At 36.5% G+C, this 15588-nt stretch overlaps 1 protein-coding gene across 4 annotated transcripts in view; it reads left to right on the top strand.

The window, feature by feature from the left end:
* ATL1 (atlastin GTPase 1) overlaps window positions 1–15588 on the top strand; it is a 100340-nt gene that overhangs the window by 73829 nt on the left and 10923 nt on the right. For all 4 annotated transcript variants that reach the window (XM_011956893.1, XM_011956891.1, XM_011956892.1 and 1 more), the window contains 4 exons: window positions 6796–6888; window positions 7902–8040; window positions 13953–14080; window positions 15177–15233. In XM_011956893.1, the coding sequence (XP_011812283.1) occupies window positions 6796–6888; window positions 7902–8040; window positions 13953–14080; window positions 15177–15233 (417 nt within the window). The remainder of the gene's footprint in view (window positions 1–6795; window positions 6889–7901; window positions 8041–13952; window positions 14081–15176; window positions 15234–15588) is intronic.

The following is a 15588-nucleotide window of genomic DNA, read 5'->3' as shown; positions in this document are numbered from 1 at the left end:
GAACTCAGATTGTTGTTGAGACAGACTCACCTGGAAGCAAACTGAAGGACAAATGGAATTTGGGAACAAGGCAGAAAGAGAATGCACCTACTAGTCTAAGAGTCACAGAGAATGCTGCCAAGTGAGGGCGTTCAAAAATGGTACAATGAGACTTCCAGAATTGGCAAAGGATAAGACCATCGCTCAAAATATGACTTAAAAAAAAAAGCTAAATTTATTGCTTAATGAAGTAGAGCTCTGCTGGTGAGGCATAGTCTCATTGAGCAAAGCAAACTGAAGACCACATGTAGGCATCAGAGGCTTGTTTTGGAGTTTTGTGGGTTATGGAAGCAAGATGGGTTGACATCAGTCTGAGAATATGTCTTTTGTTCAATGTATTGGATATAGAGGTGAAAACAGTAAGTTTTCTGGAGTGAGTCTTTGACTACTTGACTGACTTTTAAAGCAATGAGGCTCTCTGTTGGCTTTTTGTATGGGTTGTTGATTGAAGTAATTGTTACTTACTTTGGGTTTAAAACCAGTTCTGGTGTTTACTTTTATCTGAAACTGAAATTAGAAACTGATTAAATGTATTAAAAACCAGTTCAGGTATTTACTGGCAGTTTTAGAAGATGTAGTCTTTTTCTGTGAGTGTAGGAATAATTTCATGTATTTATAATGGATGTGCACATAAATTTACTGTTATTTTTCAAATAACATTTATTTCATATAAGCTTTTTATACTGACATGATCAACTCATGTGTTGATATATTCCACATACTTATTAGTAGCTATGTGTTATCATATTAATGTACCATAGTTTGTATAGCTGTTTCTCAATTGTTGAGCATTTGGATTTATTTCAGTTTTCCACGGTTACCAAGTCATGCTGTAATACTCCTTTTGAATAATTTCCTGAAAGATATAGTCTCCAGAGGGAAGCTAATAAAATTAATCATGATTTTAAAAAGTTAGATGATTATTTCCTTTGTAAGCTAAGTATAGTATAGGTCCATCACTTGACCCAGTTGCCTGACTGAATTTAATTTTAAAAAGTATTTGTGGCTTCATATATTTTTATCTGAGCAAATTAGGCTAATTTGTATTCTTAGTTTTTATCTCTACTTATATGCATACATGAGCAAATTAAGATTCTGCAGTGTAGAAAAAACTGATAGATTTTGACATACAGACTGAATTTCATAGAAATCCATACATGATGAATGGAAAGCATATAAATTATCTAGGAAGGGATGGGGGATAGTAGGCATGCTCATCCCCATTCATGAGAACCAATTATTAAATATACAGGAATTATATAAACCAGTTATTAAACTTTTAATAGCTTGGAATCAGCTATGATGGGTATATTTACACCACAGAAATTGGCAAATGCTACAAATCAAGGCTTTCGTTTTTCTTTTTATCAGAGAGCCAGTTTATCAGCACATCACTGGATGAGAACATCAGGCAGGAAACCTAGGAGTTGAAACATTGCCATTAATTTCATGATTACTTTATATATTGCTAATTTAAAAAAATGAAACTTTATATTTGCTTCTATACCACACATGGTCCTCATTATTTTGAATTGGGAAGATGCCGAGTGAAAAAGAAAGATTAAAAGCTCCCAAGAAAAATGCAAAATACTGCCAAATCCACATACTTGGTTTCATTTATCCTGGTTCATGAACCTCTATTTTGCAAAAGTTACTTCCCAGCTAAATCTATTTCCAAAATACATGTTTTAGGAAGAAATATTCAAAATACAAATTATTATATTTTGACAAAAATTGTGGCAAAAAATGGACATCTATTTAAAGTTAGCAGGCTACTTAAAGAGGGTGGATGTGGGTATTTTTAATTCTTTTCGCTACAAGAATCCCTCCTCTCCCCCAAAAGAATCTACAAAACAAAATAAGAGGGAGGAGAGGCTCCATCTGATGGAAACAAGAAAGATCCATAATCACACACCACTTAGAAGTGACCCTGTTTAAGGAAAAAAGATGTGATTCAAGGATTTTATGTCCAGCAAAATTGACTTTCAGGTATAAAGGGCCACAACTATTATCAACATGTAAAATTCCAAGGAATATTGTTCCCATGACCCTTAATGCAAAATCTACTAAAGAATGAATTTCAGATCAGCAAAGATGACATAAGGACTAGGAGTGATCATTAAATGTGTATTTGTTTGTGGAACTTAGACTAAACGAGGGACAAAAGGGAGAGAACATCATATGTAATGTCTATTTTCTTCAAATAAATAAATGAATAGATAAACTAAAAAGTAGGAGAATGAGGAGAGCATGTGCCAAATTAAAAAAAAAAAAGAACTTTCATTAAGTATTCCTAGTAGTTGATGGTGGTATTGGTACTGCTACTCTGCGACTGTTGGGTATGCATTATAGCATTGAAAAAATGAGTAATTATGGGATATCATAATTCAGCCATCCCTGATGCATTAAGAATCAAGACTCTTGATTCAAGATTATTGGATAAGGAGATCTGGATATAATATAGACATTCAGTGGAAACTCTATAGTCCTGAATTTGAATTGGGAGTGTCAGTATGAATTTATGAGATATTTTTTCACAAACACACACACAATTTTATCCTAGCTCTACCCACTGAAAAGGTCTAGAAACACTGACCAATGCAGCAGCACTTTGAGCATTACAATCTTGAAATACCATATTTCACTAAAAGAAACCAGTGCTTCTTAGAGAAATGCCCAATTCTAGGTCTAAGGCAGGAAATGAACTTGGAACAACTTTGGGGATAATAAAACTGTTATAAAGTTATGTTAGTTATTTTTCTGGATTTTTTTTTTGTGATACTTGCCAGTTTTTTGAATTTGTAATTTATATTCGTCATTCTAAATAAATATTCACTTTCAAGCCTAATTCTCCATTCTTTTTCTCACAGAGGCTTTCCTCTGCCCCACACTGCCCCACAGATTATGTAAGCTTCAGGCCCCATAAAACCTGGATTCCCACCTGCCTCTCTACCACATATGCATAATGGGAGCCCCTGAAGAAGAAAATGAAACAAATGAGAAAACAATAAATGTAATAGAGGAAAAATATTTAAAGAGATCATAGAGGAAAACTTTTCTCGAATGAAACTTGAATCTTCCTACTATTTCCCTAAGGAAAACTGATACATTCCAGTCAATATGAGAATATACTTAGTAAAGTTATTGAACTTTTTTTTTTTTTTTTTTTTTGAGACGGAGTCTCGCTCTGTCGCCCAGGCTGGAGTGCAGTGGCCGGATCTCAGCTCACTGCAAGCTCCGCCTCCCGGGTTTACGCCATTCTCCTGCCTCAGCCTCCCGAGTAGCTGGGACTACAGGCGCCCACCACCTTGCCCGGCTAATTTTTTGTATTTTATTTTTTAGTAGAGACGGGGTTTCACCGGGTTAGCCAGGATGGTCTCGATCTCCTGACCTCGTGATCCACCCGTCTCGGCCTCCCAAAGTGCTGGGATTACAGGCTTGAGCAACCGCGCCCGGCCAAGTTATTGAACTTTTAACAACAAAGGATCCACACAGAGTTTTCCATAGCAATATTCATGGAAAAAGATGAATGATAATTGACAAAGTTTTGAAAGAGTCACCCCAATAATTTTTATATCCTGCCAGTTGTTCATTAACCATGAAAGCAACAGAAGATATTCTCAAAAATGTGAGTACTCAGGAAATACAGCAATCCTAATACTACTTCTTGGAAAGCCACATGGCAAAATTTGGCCCACTTTTATTTTATTAAAAATAAGAGCTCAGATATGGAGAAGTTGACAGTGAAAGGATTTTTGATTCAGTGAATCCAATTAAATATAACACTGAAGCCAAACAACTTTGAATATTGTGAGTATAGAGCAGAGTGTAAACATTTTAAACCCTGATATTGTGAAATTGATAATTAAAAAATGAGAAAATGATTTATTCAACAGATCTGTACTGAGCACTGATTCTGTGCCAAGCACTGTACTAGGTGTTAAGGATACTATAATGAGCAAGAAAGAGATTCAATGTTTGCCTCCAGAAGGCTTACAGTCTATAAATAATGCACCATAACATTATGGTTTGGAGTTACCTATTTCTTTTTCTGTCTAGTTCCCCTTCTAGCAATAGAACTTCTCTTTCCAATTCCCTTTAGTTCAGGTGAACCTGATGACATTCACCCCTTACATAGAGGTGACAATTCAGACCATCCCATCCCTCTAACCATAGTGATTATTTCTGGACTGGGATTATATGATCAAATTGGGCCCATTCCTGGAAATTTCCTGAGATTGCTGTCATGAAAAACTGACTCGCACTGGTGTTGCTAAGCTAGCAGGGTGTGAATCTGGATCTCAGTGGTCATCTTGGCCATCATGTAGAGAGGACTGTTCAGAGAGAGAAAGAGCCTTGATATCATTTAAGTGTCCCAAATCCTTCTGAAATCACCTACACCACTGACCTTTCCAGTTGCAGAACCAATTATCTACTTTTTTGCTTAAACTTGTTGGAATTGGATTTCATTACTTACAATTGAAAGAAGTCCACCAAATTCTAGTAGAAGTGTTATAATAGGGGAAGTTCAGGGTGATAATGGGAACACATAGCAATAGTACATATATAAATTGTCTTATAATTTCCATATGCATTTTGTAGTATCTTTCAATGTTTATTATATTTTAAACATTTTTACTCAAACTGCTTTTGGTTTTATTTCAAAGTTATGACATGTTAAAAGTAGAAGGAAGGGAGGAGTGGTAACAGGAAATCTGAGAATGCTGATTTTCTCATGGCAGGGAGTTAAAGGTGAAACATATATTTAAAAAGCATGACTCCAAACAAATCAGTAAAGACAAAAGACCTGATCAGCCTCTTCACAAAAGAGAATAAACACAAAGGGCCAACAAACATAGGACAATGTGCTTAATTTCATTAATCATCAGGGAAATGCATATTGAACACAATGGGTTAGGCTACTAAACCACACCCTCCAGAATGTTTAAAATTAAAAAGACAGAGAATATCAAGCATTGGTGAGGACAACGTGTAGCATCAGGAACCCTCTAAGACTGCTGGTAAGGTTATAAATTGGTAATTTGGAAAACGGGACAATGTCAGCCAATCCTGAACATGTGCACACTCTCTACCCAGTAATTCTGCTTTAGTTATAAATGCAAAAGAAAGAAGACACAGAAAGAAGACCAGAAGACACATGAATGTTCGTAGCAGCACTATTCATGCCAGTCAAGAACTAGAGACACTGAAATGCCCATCTACAGAATGAATTAATAATTATTCACATAATTGGAAATTGTGCAGTAATGACTATGCATGATAAACAATTATGCAATAATATAATCTCACAAATATAATGTTGAGTGACAGAAGCTAGACCAAAAGAATATGTCATGTATCATGTATGATTTCACTTAACGGAAATTATAAAAACAAGCAAAACGAACTGATGCTGTTAAAAGTCAGGGCCGTGGTTACCCTTGAGCAAGGGGTCATGACTGGAGGGTGGCAGGAGCAGGGGCTTGTGGAGTGCTGGATATTCTCTGTTTCTTGATCTAGGTGCTAGTTACACAATGTGTTCAGTTTGTGAAAATTCATTAAGTTATATACGTAATGTGCAGTTTTCTGTATGTGAACTATATTCCAATCAAAGGTATAAAAAGTTAAACACATGACTCCCAGCTCAATGTTTTCCAAAATCTTTGTTCTTAACTTCGAGTGAATTTATTAGAACTTCTAATGGTAAAAAATCATTTACTTGAAATTCAGCAGTATTTTAAATGTCATCTTGTCTTCCTTTTAGCCAGTTAATTTCAAGTGCATTTTAATACTTTTTATTTAAAATGCCACATACAAAACAGTTCCACATTTTATAAATCTGTTTTTCTCCTTTTTCTTCCTTTTAGCCCTCCTCCATTTGTGTATGTACCTAGGGAGATGACTGGATGATGTTCACCAAGTGTTAATTAATATTAAATCCAGGAGATGGGATTTGGGGTGCATTTTTTTTTATGAGACGGAGTCTCGCTCTGTGGCCCAGGCTGGAGTGCAGTGGCACGATCTTGGCTCACTGCAAGCTCCGCCTCCCAGGTTCACGCCATTCTCCTGCCTCAGCCTCCCGAGTAGCTGGGACTACAGGCGCCCGCCACCACGCCCAGCTAATTTTTTGTATTTTTAGTAGAGACGGGGTTTCACAGTGTTAGCCAGGATGGTCTCGATCTCCTGACCTCGTGATCCGCCCACCTCGGCCTCCCAAAGTGCTGGGATTACAGGCGTAAGCCACTGTGCCCGGCCTGGGGTGCATTTTTAAATTTTCTCTCTGGACTTTGCTATCTAGTTTGAACTTCTTATGATGAGCATACATACATATCATTTCTATAAAAACATTAAAACAATTTCTTTATAAAAGAAAAGCTGATCTCATATCTTATGCCTATATTCAGCCATAGCCATCAGAAAGGACGATTCTTAGGAACATATTCTACACAAAATCTGATTATAGTGACATAGCTCCATTCAGGCAGTTTGGGAGTCATCTCTGTCGTCTCTCAGTGGGGTGCTTTCATGCTGACATTTTGTAGGCAGCTTTCTGTTCACACTTAATGGAAATAGGTAGGATGATCTCATAGGGGAGAGACTGCCTAGACACTTTCAAAGGTTTTATGTTTGATTTTTAATTCAGCAATGTGGGAAAGAACGATATTCAAATGACAATGATATTATAATTGATTTCTGTAAAAAGCAAAGGGAGGCACCTTAAAGTCCTCATATCTATCCTTTCTTATCATTTTTTAGAGTCTGATATTTCTTGTTCGAGACTGGAGTTTCCCATACGAATTTTCATATGGAGCTGATGGTGGCGCCAAATTCTTGGAAAAACGCCTCAAGGTTTGTTAGATATTTAGGTGCATGAAATTTCACTGATAATAATCTAGAATTATTTTTGTTGGATCATTTGGTGAATAGATACTCAGTAGCCACAATCTCATTTGTTATCGATATTAATGACACAGGTAAAGAATTCTTTGTATATATCTATAAAACAAGAATTTACTCCTAAAGATAAAACTTTTACTTTGAAGAATTAAGTCACTTCAAGACTGAGTGCAAATATCAAGATTCAGGTTTTAGTAGAGGTTTTAAAGCCAATGTAACATATATCTAATTTTCAAATCCCTGGAGTCAATCTTAGAACACAGAATGTAAAATTAGAAGGCCTTCCACTTTCTGTGTTGTGCCAGTTCAATACTGTACAAATTGTTACACTGGGCAGATATCACCAAAAGTGCCTACTGGGAAATCAGGGAGAAAGATCAAAATTTGCAAAAATGTTCCTTGAAAATTCAGATCTCTGAACCTATTAGGTTTACAGTCATAATAGTTTGTCTATATTAAAAACTATCAAATATGTATTTACATAAGGTGGGAGGTGAGGGTGATTTAGCTTGTAAGTAAACACCTAACTATTCAGATTCCATTCTAGAATTTAAATGTACACTTACCAGGTGATAGGAGGCTGTCTTGAATATCTACTAAAAAGAAAATAGAAATATCTTACTTTCTCTTTGTGGTTCCTATGAGTGCTTTGAATTAAAATTTGAATTTGTAGAAACTAGCCAGAGTAAAAACCCTATTAATTTGTATTAAAAATGGGAAGGCCCATTTGAGTTAGTATAAGGGTAGACACTTGTTAATTATAACTATGCCATGTGTTTTCTGTACTTAGACATGACTGTGTATGGCAAACCCACCCAAAACTTTCTTCTTTCTTTAGTAGCAGCCCTGTCGTGTCATTTTTATCATTGTGGGACCAAAAAGACACAGCAAATATAAGATGCCACAGAATTCCTTTGCAAAATTTATGATGAAAGTAGTTTAAACTTCAGAATGATTTACTGCAGGTCTCAGGGAACCAGCATGAAGAACTACAGAATGTCAGAAAACACATCCATTCCTGTTTCACCAACATTTCCTGTTTTCTGCTACCTCATCCTGGCTTAAAAGTCGCCACCAATCCAAACTTTGATGGAAAATTGAAAGGTTTGTGTCTATTGGTGAATATGTTTGCATCACTTAGTCTGATTATAAAAATGTCATTTTATTTACTGGGCTTATGGCTGATAGTTTAGTTTATCTACTGATAGGAGGCTGATGATTAGAAATTGTCAGGAGAATAGGGCATCCTGGGCTGGTGCTCCTCCTTGGTGAACTGTGGGATTCTGTGGGCGCTGAATATATACACTGCCTGCAAAAATAGGCGAGATCCTGAGTTCACCTAGAAGGCAGTAACTGTCACCTTCTCATCTCTGTGCACTGAGAAGTGCTCCTTCATGTTTTTATGCTTCATTTTCCTTACCTACACGAAAAAGGAAAACAGATGTCTATAGTATTGGGATTCTGTATTAAGTTATATAATTAGAGATTGAGAGAAATGCTCTTTAAAACTGCTCCTAAATAATTTAATTATAAATTATTAAAAACTTCACTAAAAATGGAATCTTGTGTGGAAGAGGACCAGTTTCTTAAAAAAAAAAAAAAACTAGAGTGTTTTTCAAATAGTGTATACTTATAGGATGTAATTATGTCTTTAATAGAGGACTGATTGTTACATGATTCCAAAGCAGCTTGACTTGTTAAACAAACAAACAAACAAGAGTGGGAGGGGAGGTAGGAGTCTGGGAAAATGGAAGTTAATCTTTCCCAAAAGATATCCATCAGGGCTGTAGACATATGCTTTGTAGTTAATACGACATAGTTCAAAGACATGACTTTTTAACTTGAAAGCATGGTGTGGAATATACCACTGAATTCAGACATTTGTTTAATTTACTGTGGCCTTTGTGCATCGTGCCAGGAGTGAGACAGTGACGTTACAAGCTTTTCAGCACAATTGTTGTCAGAGGGATTTAAAATTACTTTAAAGAAAGGACAATATAACTTGTATGCAGTTTTATGAAACTGGCAGATTTGAAAAGCAAATGAATTATTTTTGTCCTTGCACCCATGACATTGACTCTCAGATACCTTATATTTAACTTTAGTAGTTAGTACCATAAATACAATACCAAATTTCTCAATCATTCATCAGCATGGCGCTTATACACATTGTGTCTTACTTTTATAGAACAGACTAGATAGCAGTAAGCATATGGTACATATGGATGACAGGCTTCTATAATTTCACTGTCACATTTATGAATTCCAACCCACTAGTGGATGCACAGATCTCAGTATTGTGCAATTACCTAATGGCTTTAATGTGTTTTGAATAAATTACATAAAGAAAGGCTTCTTACATAAAGAGAAAGCTTCTCTTTCTCCTCTGGAGTTGGGAGACATAAACAGGCAGAGGAGGGGTGCGCCTTCAACAACAGTCCTTTATTGGAACTAAAAATTACTGTGGCTTGTTCCATTACTGCAGTATATAGCTACAGCTCTTGGAATAACTGATACTTTTTGCAATGAAAGAGCTCAGGGAGAGAGTTTAAGACAAATCATGCAAATGCAAAATCCTACTTGTTATTTGTATTTTTTATTTTTAGAGACAGGGTCTCACTCTGTGGCCCAGGCTGGAGTGCAGTGGTGCAATCCTAGCTCACTGCAACCTTGAACTCCTGGGCTCCAGCCATCGTTTTGCCTCAGCCTCCCAAGTAGCTAGGACTAAAGGCACACACCACCATGTGCAGCTAATTTATTTTTTCAATTTTTTGTAGAGATGAGGTCTTGCTGTGCTTCCAGGGCTGGTCTCAAACTTCTGGGCTCAATCAGTTCTCCTATCTTGACCTCCCAAAGTGTTGGGATTACAGGCGTGAGCCATTGCACTCAGCCACTTATTTTTTTTTTAGAGACAGGGTCTCACTCTGTCTCTCAGGCTGGAGTGCAGTGGTGCGATCATAACTCACTGCAGCCTTGAACTATTGAGCTCACGCAATCCTCCTCCTTCAGCCTCCCAAATAGGACTACAGGAGTGTGCCAGCATGCCCGGTTATTTATTTATTTATTTATTTTGCAGAGATGGGGGTTTCACTATGTTGCCCAGGCTGGTCTTGAACTCCTGGCCTCAAGTGATGAATTACAGGAGCCACTATGCTTGGCCAGAATCCCATTTTTTAAGACATTTGTTCTCCATCAAATTTTATTCACTTCTATGCATATATTGACCTACACAATTGGTTTATAGCTAACTATAAGTTATGAGTTTACCAAAGTGGCTCACCTAGGAAAAAGAGAAGTGAAAGGTAGCTTCAATTTCCATAAAAGTTCCATTTTAATGAGACTTTTATATCTTACAAGACTGCTGCTATAAGCCATCTTGTGGGCAGAAATGTACTTTGCCTCTGTGTTTCTTTGGGCAGTTTTGAAAGTCTGCTATCTATATTAGTTTTCTGTCCCACCCTGAATCTTACAGGTTGGTGTGATTTCTATCCAGGATGTCTTGTCAGCTGACCATGATGTTCTCCAGAGGACTGGCATCTCAGTGGTTGCCTCTGGTGAAGAAAAGTCTCTGAATTAACAATTATGCAAAAGTTGTTCTTTGATAATAGTTTCTCATATACTCTTTCACACACAGAAATAACTTTCTAGCTCATTATCAATAGTAATCATTGTTATAATAACTATTTGTTCATGGTTGCTCAAAGTATTGCAATTATTATTATCTTACCTATGTCTAGTGTTATTAAAAACTGATAATACTATGATTAAATTTAACTACTATTAATTTAAGAGCTTCCCAAAAGGAAATGAAGAAGATTAAAGGCACTTAATCACATTCATTTATGCAACATTCAGTCAGCTCTTATTGGGTACTTACTGAATACCTACCCTAGCATTGCAAATACAATTTTTTAAATAACAAGGAGTTATCCTTTTTTTTTTTTTGAGGTTGCTCTGCATTATAGTACCATATGTAGAATGGGCAGATAGCCACATTATAAGATGTGGAGCTGCTTCCTTAGCAGCTGCAGTTAGATTTGAGAATGCATAGTCAAATGCGTGTTTCTAATCACTTATCAGAATCAGGAAATCCCGAGAAAATAGCTTCCTTTGTTAATTTATACAGCAATACTATACTAGTGCATCTGCCCTGTGGAGTTCTTACAAAGCATGCATCATATTCTCAATTATTGTGGCAGATAACCACCACTTTGACCAAGCCACTAAAGTCCTTGGAAGATTTTACCCTTGTGGAAGAAATTACCAAAGAAACTTACTGAACATAATTCTGAATCAGCTATTCATATATATTAATTGAACACTTGCAATGCCAAAGCTTATTAATACACCTCTGCAAATCAATTTGAACTGGTTTGCAGATTTTCTGGGTCATGTATTTACGGTGTTCAACTAACATTAGCAAGAGCTCACTACCTATGTATGTTATGAATATATTGTTCTTATCTTCTGAATCCAAAATTGGAATATCTAGCATTGGTTCCAGTGAGAACAAAGATGGCTACTGCCATCTTCAGACACATTTTTTAATCCAAATGTGTGGTTAGATGCTGGTTACTTCAATGATAATTAATTACCATACTTGCTGGTGCATTAACACACAGTCGTATCTTATTCCATTCCAATTGTATAAGGAATGTTTGGGGGCAGAAATTTATATACATGTTTTGAAAGTGATTTTAAAGTGGTTTTATAAGAAGAAAACTTTGTTTTATTCAGAAACTCAAGAATTCATACATTCTAGATGTATAGTAATACTCTACTAAAGATGAAAAAACATAAGATCATATAGCAAAAAAGAAACCTGTTAGTATCAGTGAATACAGATACATGGCAGGCAATAAAACACAAAACAGGAATGTGGTAACATAAATACAAATATCAGTATTGTATTCCAGTGAATACTGGTAACTAAAAAGCAAACCGCAATAATAAATCTATATATAGTATAAAGTAAAATTATCAGTGAAAATTGGTACAATGCAACCAACAAAGTAAGTTTGAATAAACTCCACTACAAGTACCCATAAATCATGGTCACTAGAATTTCAAAGTGGCACAAAACATGAAGCAAAATAACTTTGAAAGATATCCAGCATCATGCTTGTGTGTGTCATAAAACAAGTAAACAAATTCTAACATCAAATAGTATTTCAGTGTAGCCCCAATGTTACAACATTGGGGTTGTAACAACAGGGAAAATGCAAACACAGTCTTAAGGTTTGAATCTTTAAGGCCTTCAAAATCACCAGCCCCAAAGCCTGAAAACTCAGTAACTCTGCTAAAATCTAGATTTTTAAAAATTACAGGCAGTTACTGAATATACTTAGGAACCAAGCAAGTCACTGGACAGATCATGCTTTTTTACATAGTATGTGTATTTTTCCATATATATGTGTGTGTGTGTGTGTGTGTGTATGTATGTATGTTTTTTTTTTTTTTTTTTTGGAGACAGGGTCTTGCTCTGTCACACAGGCTGGAGTGCAGTGGCACAATCTCAGCTCACTGCAACCTCCACCTCCGGGTTCAAGCGATTCTCCTGCCTCAGCCTCCAGAGTAGCTGGGACTATAGGCATGTGCCCCCATGCCTGGCTAAGTTTTTTTTTGTTTTGTTTTGTATTTTTAGTAGAGGTGGGGTTTCACCATGTTAGCCAGGATGGTCTCGATCTCCTGACCTCATGATCCACCTGCCTCAGCCTTCCAAAGTGCTGGGATTATAGGCGCGAGCCACTGCGCCCAGCCATGTACAGCTAATTTTTATATTTTAATAGAGACAGGATTTCACCACGTTGGCTAGGCTGGTCTTGAACTCCTGACCTCAAATGATCCACCTGCCTCGGCCTCCCAAAGTGCTGGGATTACAGGCGGGAGCCACTCCACCCGGCCCAATTTTTCCATATATTTGAAATAACAACTTAAGAAATTATCCCTGTGTTCAGAAGACTTCTCTGGTGATCTGTTTTCTATATTACTTTACTAAGTTTGTAATGTTAAGCTTTAACCTACTGCTACAGCTTGGGTTATGTGTAATCAATTATATCAAACATGACAGCTACATAATGCATACTACCTCTCATCTTCTTAAGTGGCCTTTTCTTGCTGTTTTATTTTGTGTTGCTGAGTTCCACCACTAGAGGTAGCATCATTATCACTATCTTTTTGAACTCTGCAGTCCAGTTACCACAGCTTACCCAGTTTTGTACAATTCTTAGAAGATAGGCTCGCTATGCATGGAGCAATTTTTGGATACATTTTCTGGAGGGAATGCATTATAATAAGCCAGTAAAAATCTGGTCTCTTCCCCATTTATGAGCCTATGTATATAAAACCACAAACAAGACTTAAAACATGAACTGGTTATGGCTGGGCGTGGTGGCTCATGCCTGTAATCCCAGCACTTTGGGAGGCCGAGGCGGGCGGATCATGAGGGCAAGAGATCAAGACCATCATGGCCAACATGGTGAAACCCCACCTCTACTAAAAATACAAAAATTAGCTGGGCATAGTGGTGTGCACCTGTAGTCCCAGCTACTCAGGAGGCTAAGGCAGGAGAATCGCTTGAACCCAGGAGGTGGAGGTTGCAGTGAGCCAAGATGGCACCACTGCACTCCAGCCTGGGGGACAGAGCAAGATTCCATTTCAAAAACAAAACAAAACAAAACAAAAAAGCAAAACAAAACAAAAAAACCTTCAACTGGTTATATGAATGGGTTACATACAAAGCATACATGTAAAACCAAGCAAGCTAACTTATAATATCAAGAAAGCTAATTTATAGGTGGAAGACAAGATACATATGAAACGGGAGTGGAAATTTGGGCAAGGAGAATCATTCACTGTGAGAAGAGCAGGTTTCAGCCGTTGCTTAAGTGATGGGGAAGTGCGTGATGGCATTATCACTGGGGAGCAAATGGGGGAGATCAAAGGATGTTTTATTCTGTGGCATGGAAGACTGGGAAGGTTTCCAAAAATAATAATGGATTTGCTTTTATTTGTAGAAATAGATGATGAATTCATCAAAAACTTGAAAATACTGATTCCTTGGCTACTTAGTCCTGAGAGCCTAGATATTAAAGAGATCAATGGGAATAAAATCACCTGTCGGGGTCTGGTGGAGTACTTCAAGGTATCACTCTCATTTCTAGAGCCTTTGTGAGCACTTAGATTTGACCTATATTGGATCGTAATTCCTATAAACAAAAATTATGGACCCTATAATATTATAGCAAAGGTACGAGGAATCTATAAAAAGGATTTTTAAAATCCCTTTTAAAAAGCTTCTTCAAAACCTTTCAGAAAGCTTACTTTCTGAAATTATTCTTTTGAGGAAACCACATAAAGGTAACTTTATTGTCCCCTTTTATATTGAGGGAACTGTATTTTGAAATATGAATGTAAGAGTTGGAAAAGTCTTTTGGGGGAATGAGGTGTTTCCCAGGGCCCATGATCTATTCTGAATTTTACCTTCATAATTCTGAAGATTTTCCCCAGGGGGATACCTTCCTACTGAAGAAAATACTTCCGCATTTCTTACTCTCTGCACCAAGAGCCAATATGAAGTGGAATTATTTTAAATTTGCATTTACCTGTTTACCTTAGATAGCACTGAATACTTTTTACCAACCCATATATATCCTGGAGAATTTCAGTTACCAACCCAATTGTGGACTGATACTCCAAGGACTAAAATATCAATTTTTAAAATTCATGCTTTGTCATTTAATATGCTGTCATATAAGTTCTGTACAATTTATTTACCTTCATGATTGTCAGCAATAACTATCATGTTATTTATCTAAAATATGAATTTTTACTGCATGTAACACTGGAGGTGCTTACAATTTGGTAGGAGATTCAGAACCCTCACAAGGGTCTGTTCCATAAAGCTTATGACATCAGCAGGGTACAGATTCCTGTGGGCACTGAAAAAGGGCAGTTACTCCCAGCAGAGGGGTCTAAGAACATTTTAAAGGGAGTGGCATTGAGTTGAGCCTTTAAGAAGGGCCAGATTGGCAGACAGAGATGTTTGAAAAAGGCATTTCGGGAAAAGGAAACAACATGAACTAAGAAAAAAGGGAATTTAAGTATGAGAAAGATAAAATAGTTATAAGTTCCTGAAAATATTTTTGAAATGTCAAGAGCTTAGAATGCAATTTCATAGAATTAGAGGAAATATTGAATGGAATTGCTTGAACATGAATCTTTTTCTTTTTTTTTTTTAGGCTTATATAAAGATCTATCAAGGTGAAGAATTACCACATCCCAAATCCATGTTACAGGTATTTATTAATGAGGAGGCATGTTTTAAGACACGTGACTAAGGCTAGGATTTCTGGCTGTCAGAAATTACCAGATAATAATATTAGACAGAATGATTTATTGGAAGATTATTTGCCTAATAACTTTACCTATTTATGTTTTCATCTAAACATTTTTCACATAAACATATTGCAGCCTCACTTGTGTTGAGACACAAACACTTTATACCAAAGGGTTTTCATTCTCTTTGCACTAAATTTGTTTAGAAAACAGTCTTATATTATGATTTAGATTCACACATGTTACACACACTAGAAAAGCAGGTCCAAGTTTTAAACAACTGTTTCTCCACAAACCTTTTTTTTTTTTTTTTTT

Source organism: Colobus angolensis, unplaced genomic scaffold, assembly GCF_000951035.1.
Source record: "Colobus angolensis palliatus isolate OR3802 unplaced genomic scaffold, Cang.pa_1.0 Scaffold428, whole genome shotgun sequence".
In the NCBI taxonomy this organism is placed as follows: domain Eukaryota; kingdom Metazoa; phylum Chordata; class Mammalia; order Primates; family Cercopithecidae; genus Colobus; species Colobus angolensis.
This window is presented reverse-complemented; position numbering and strand designations above follow the sequence as displayed.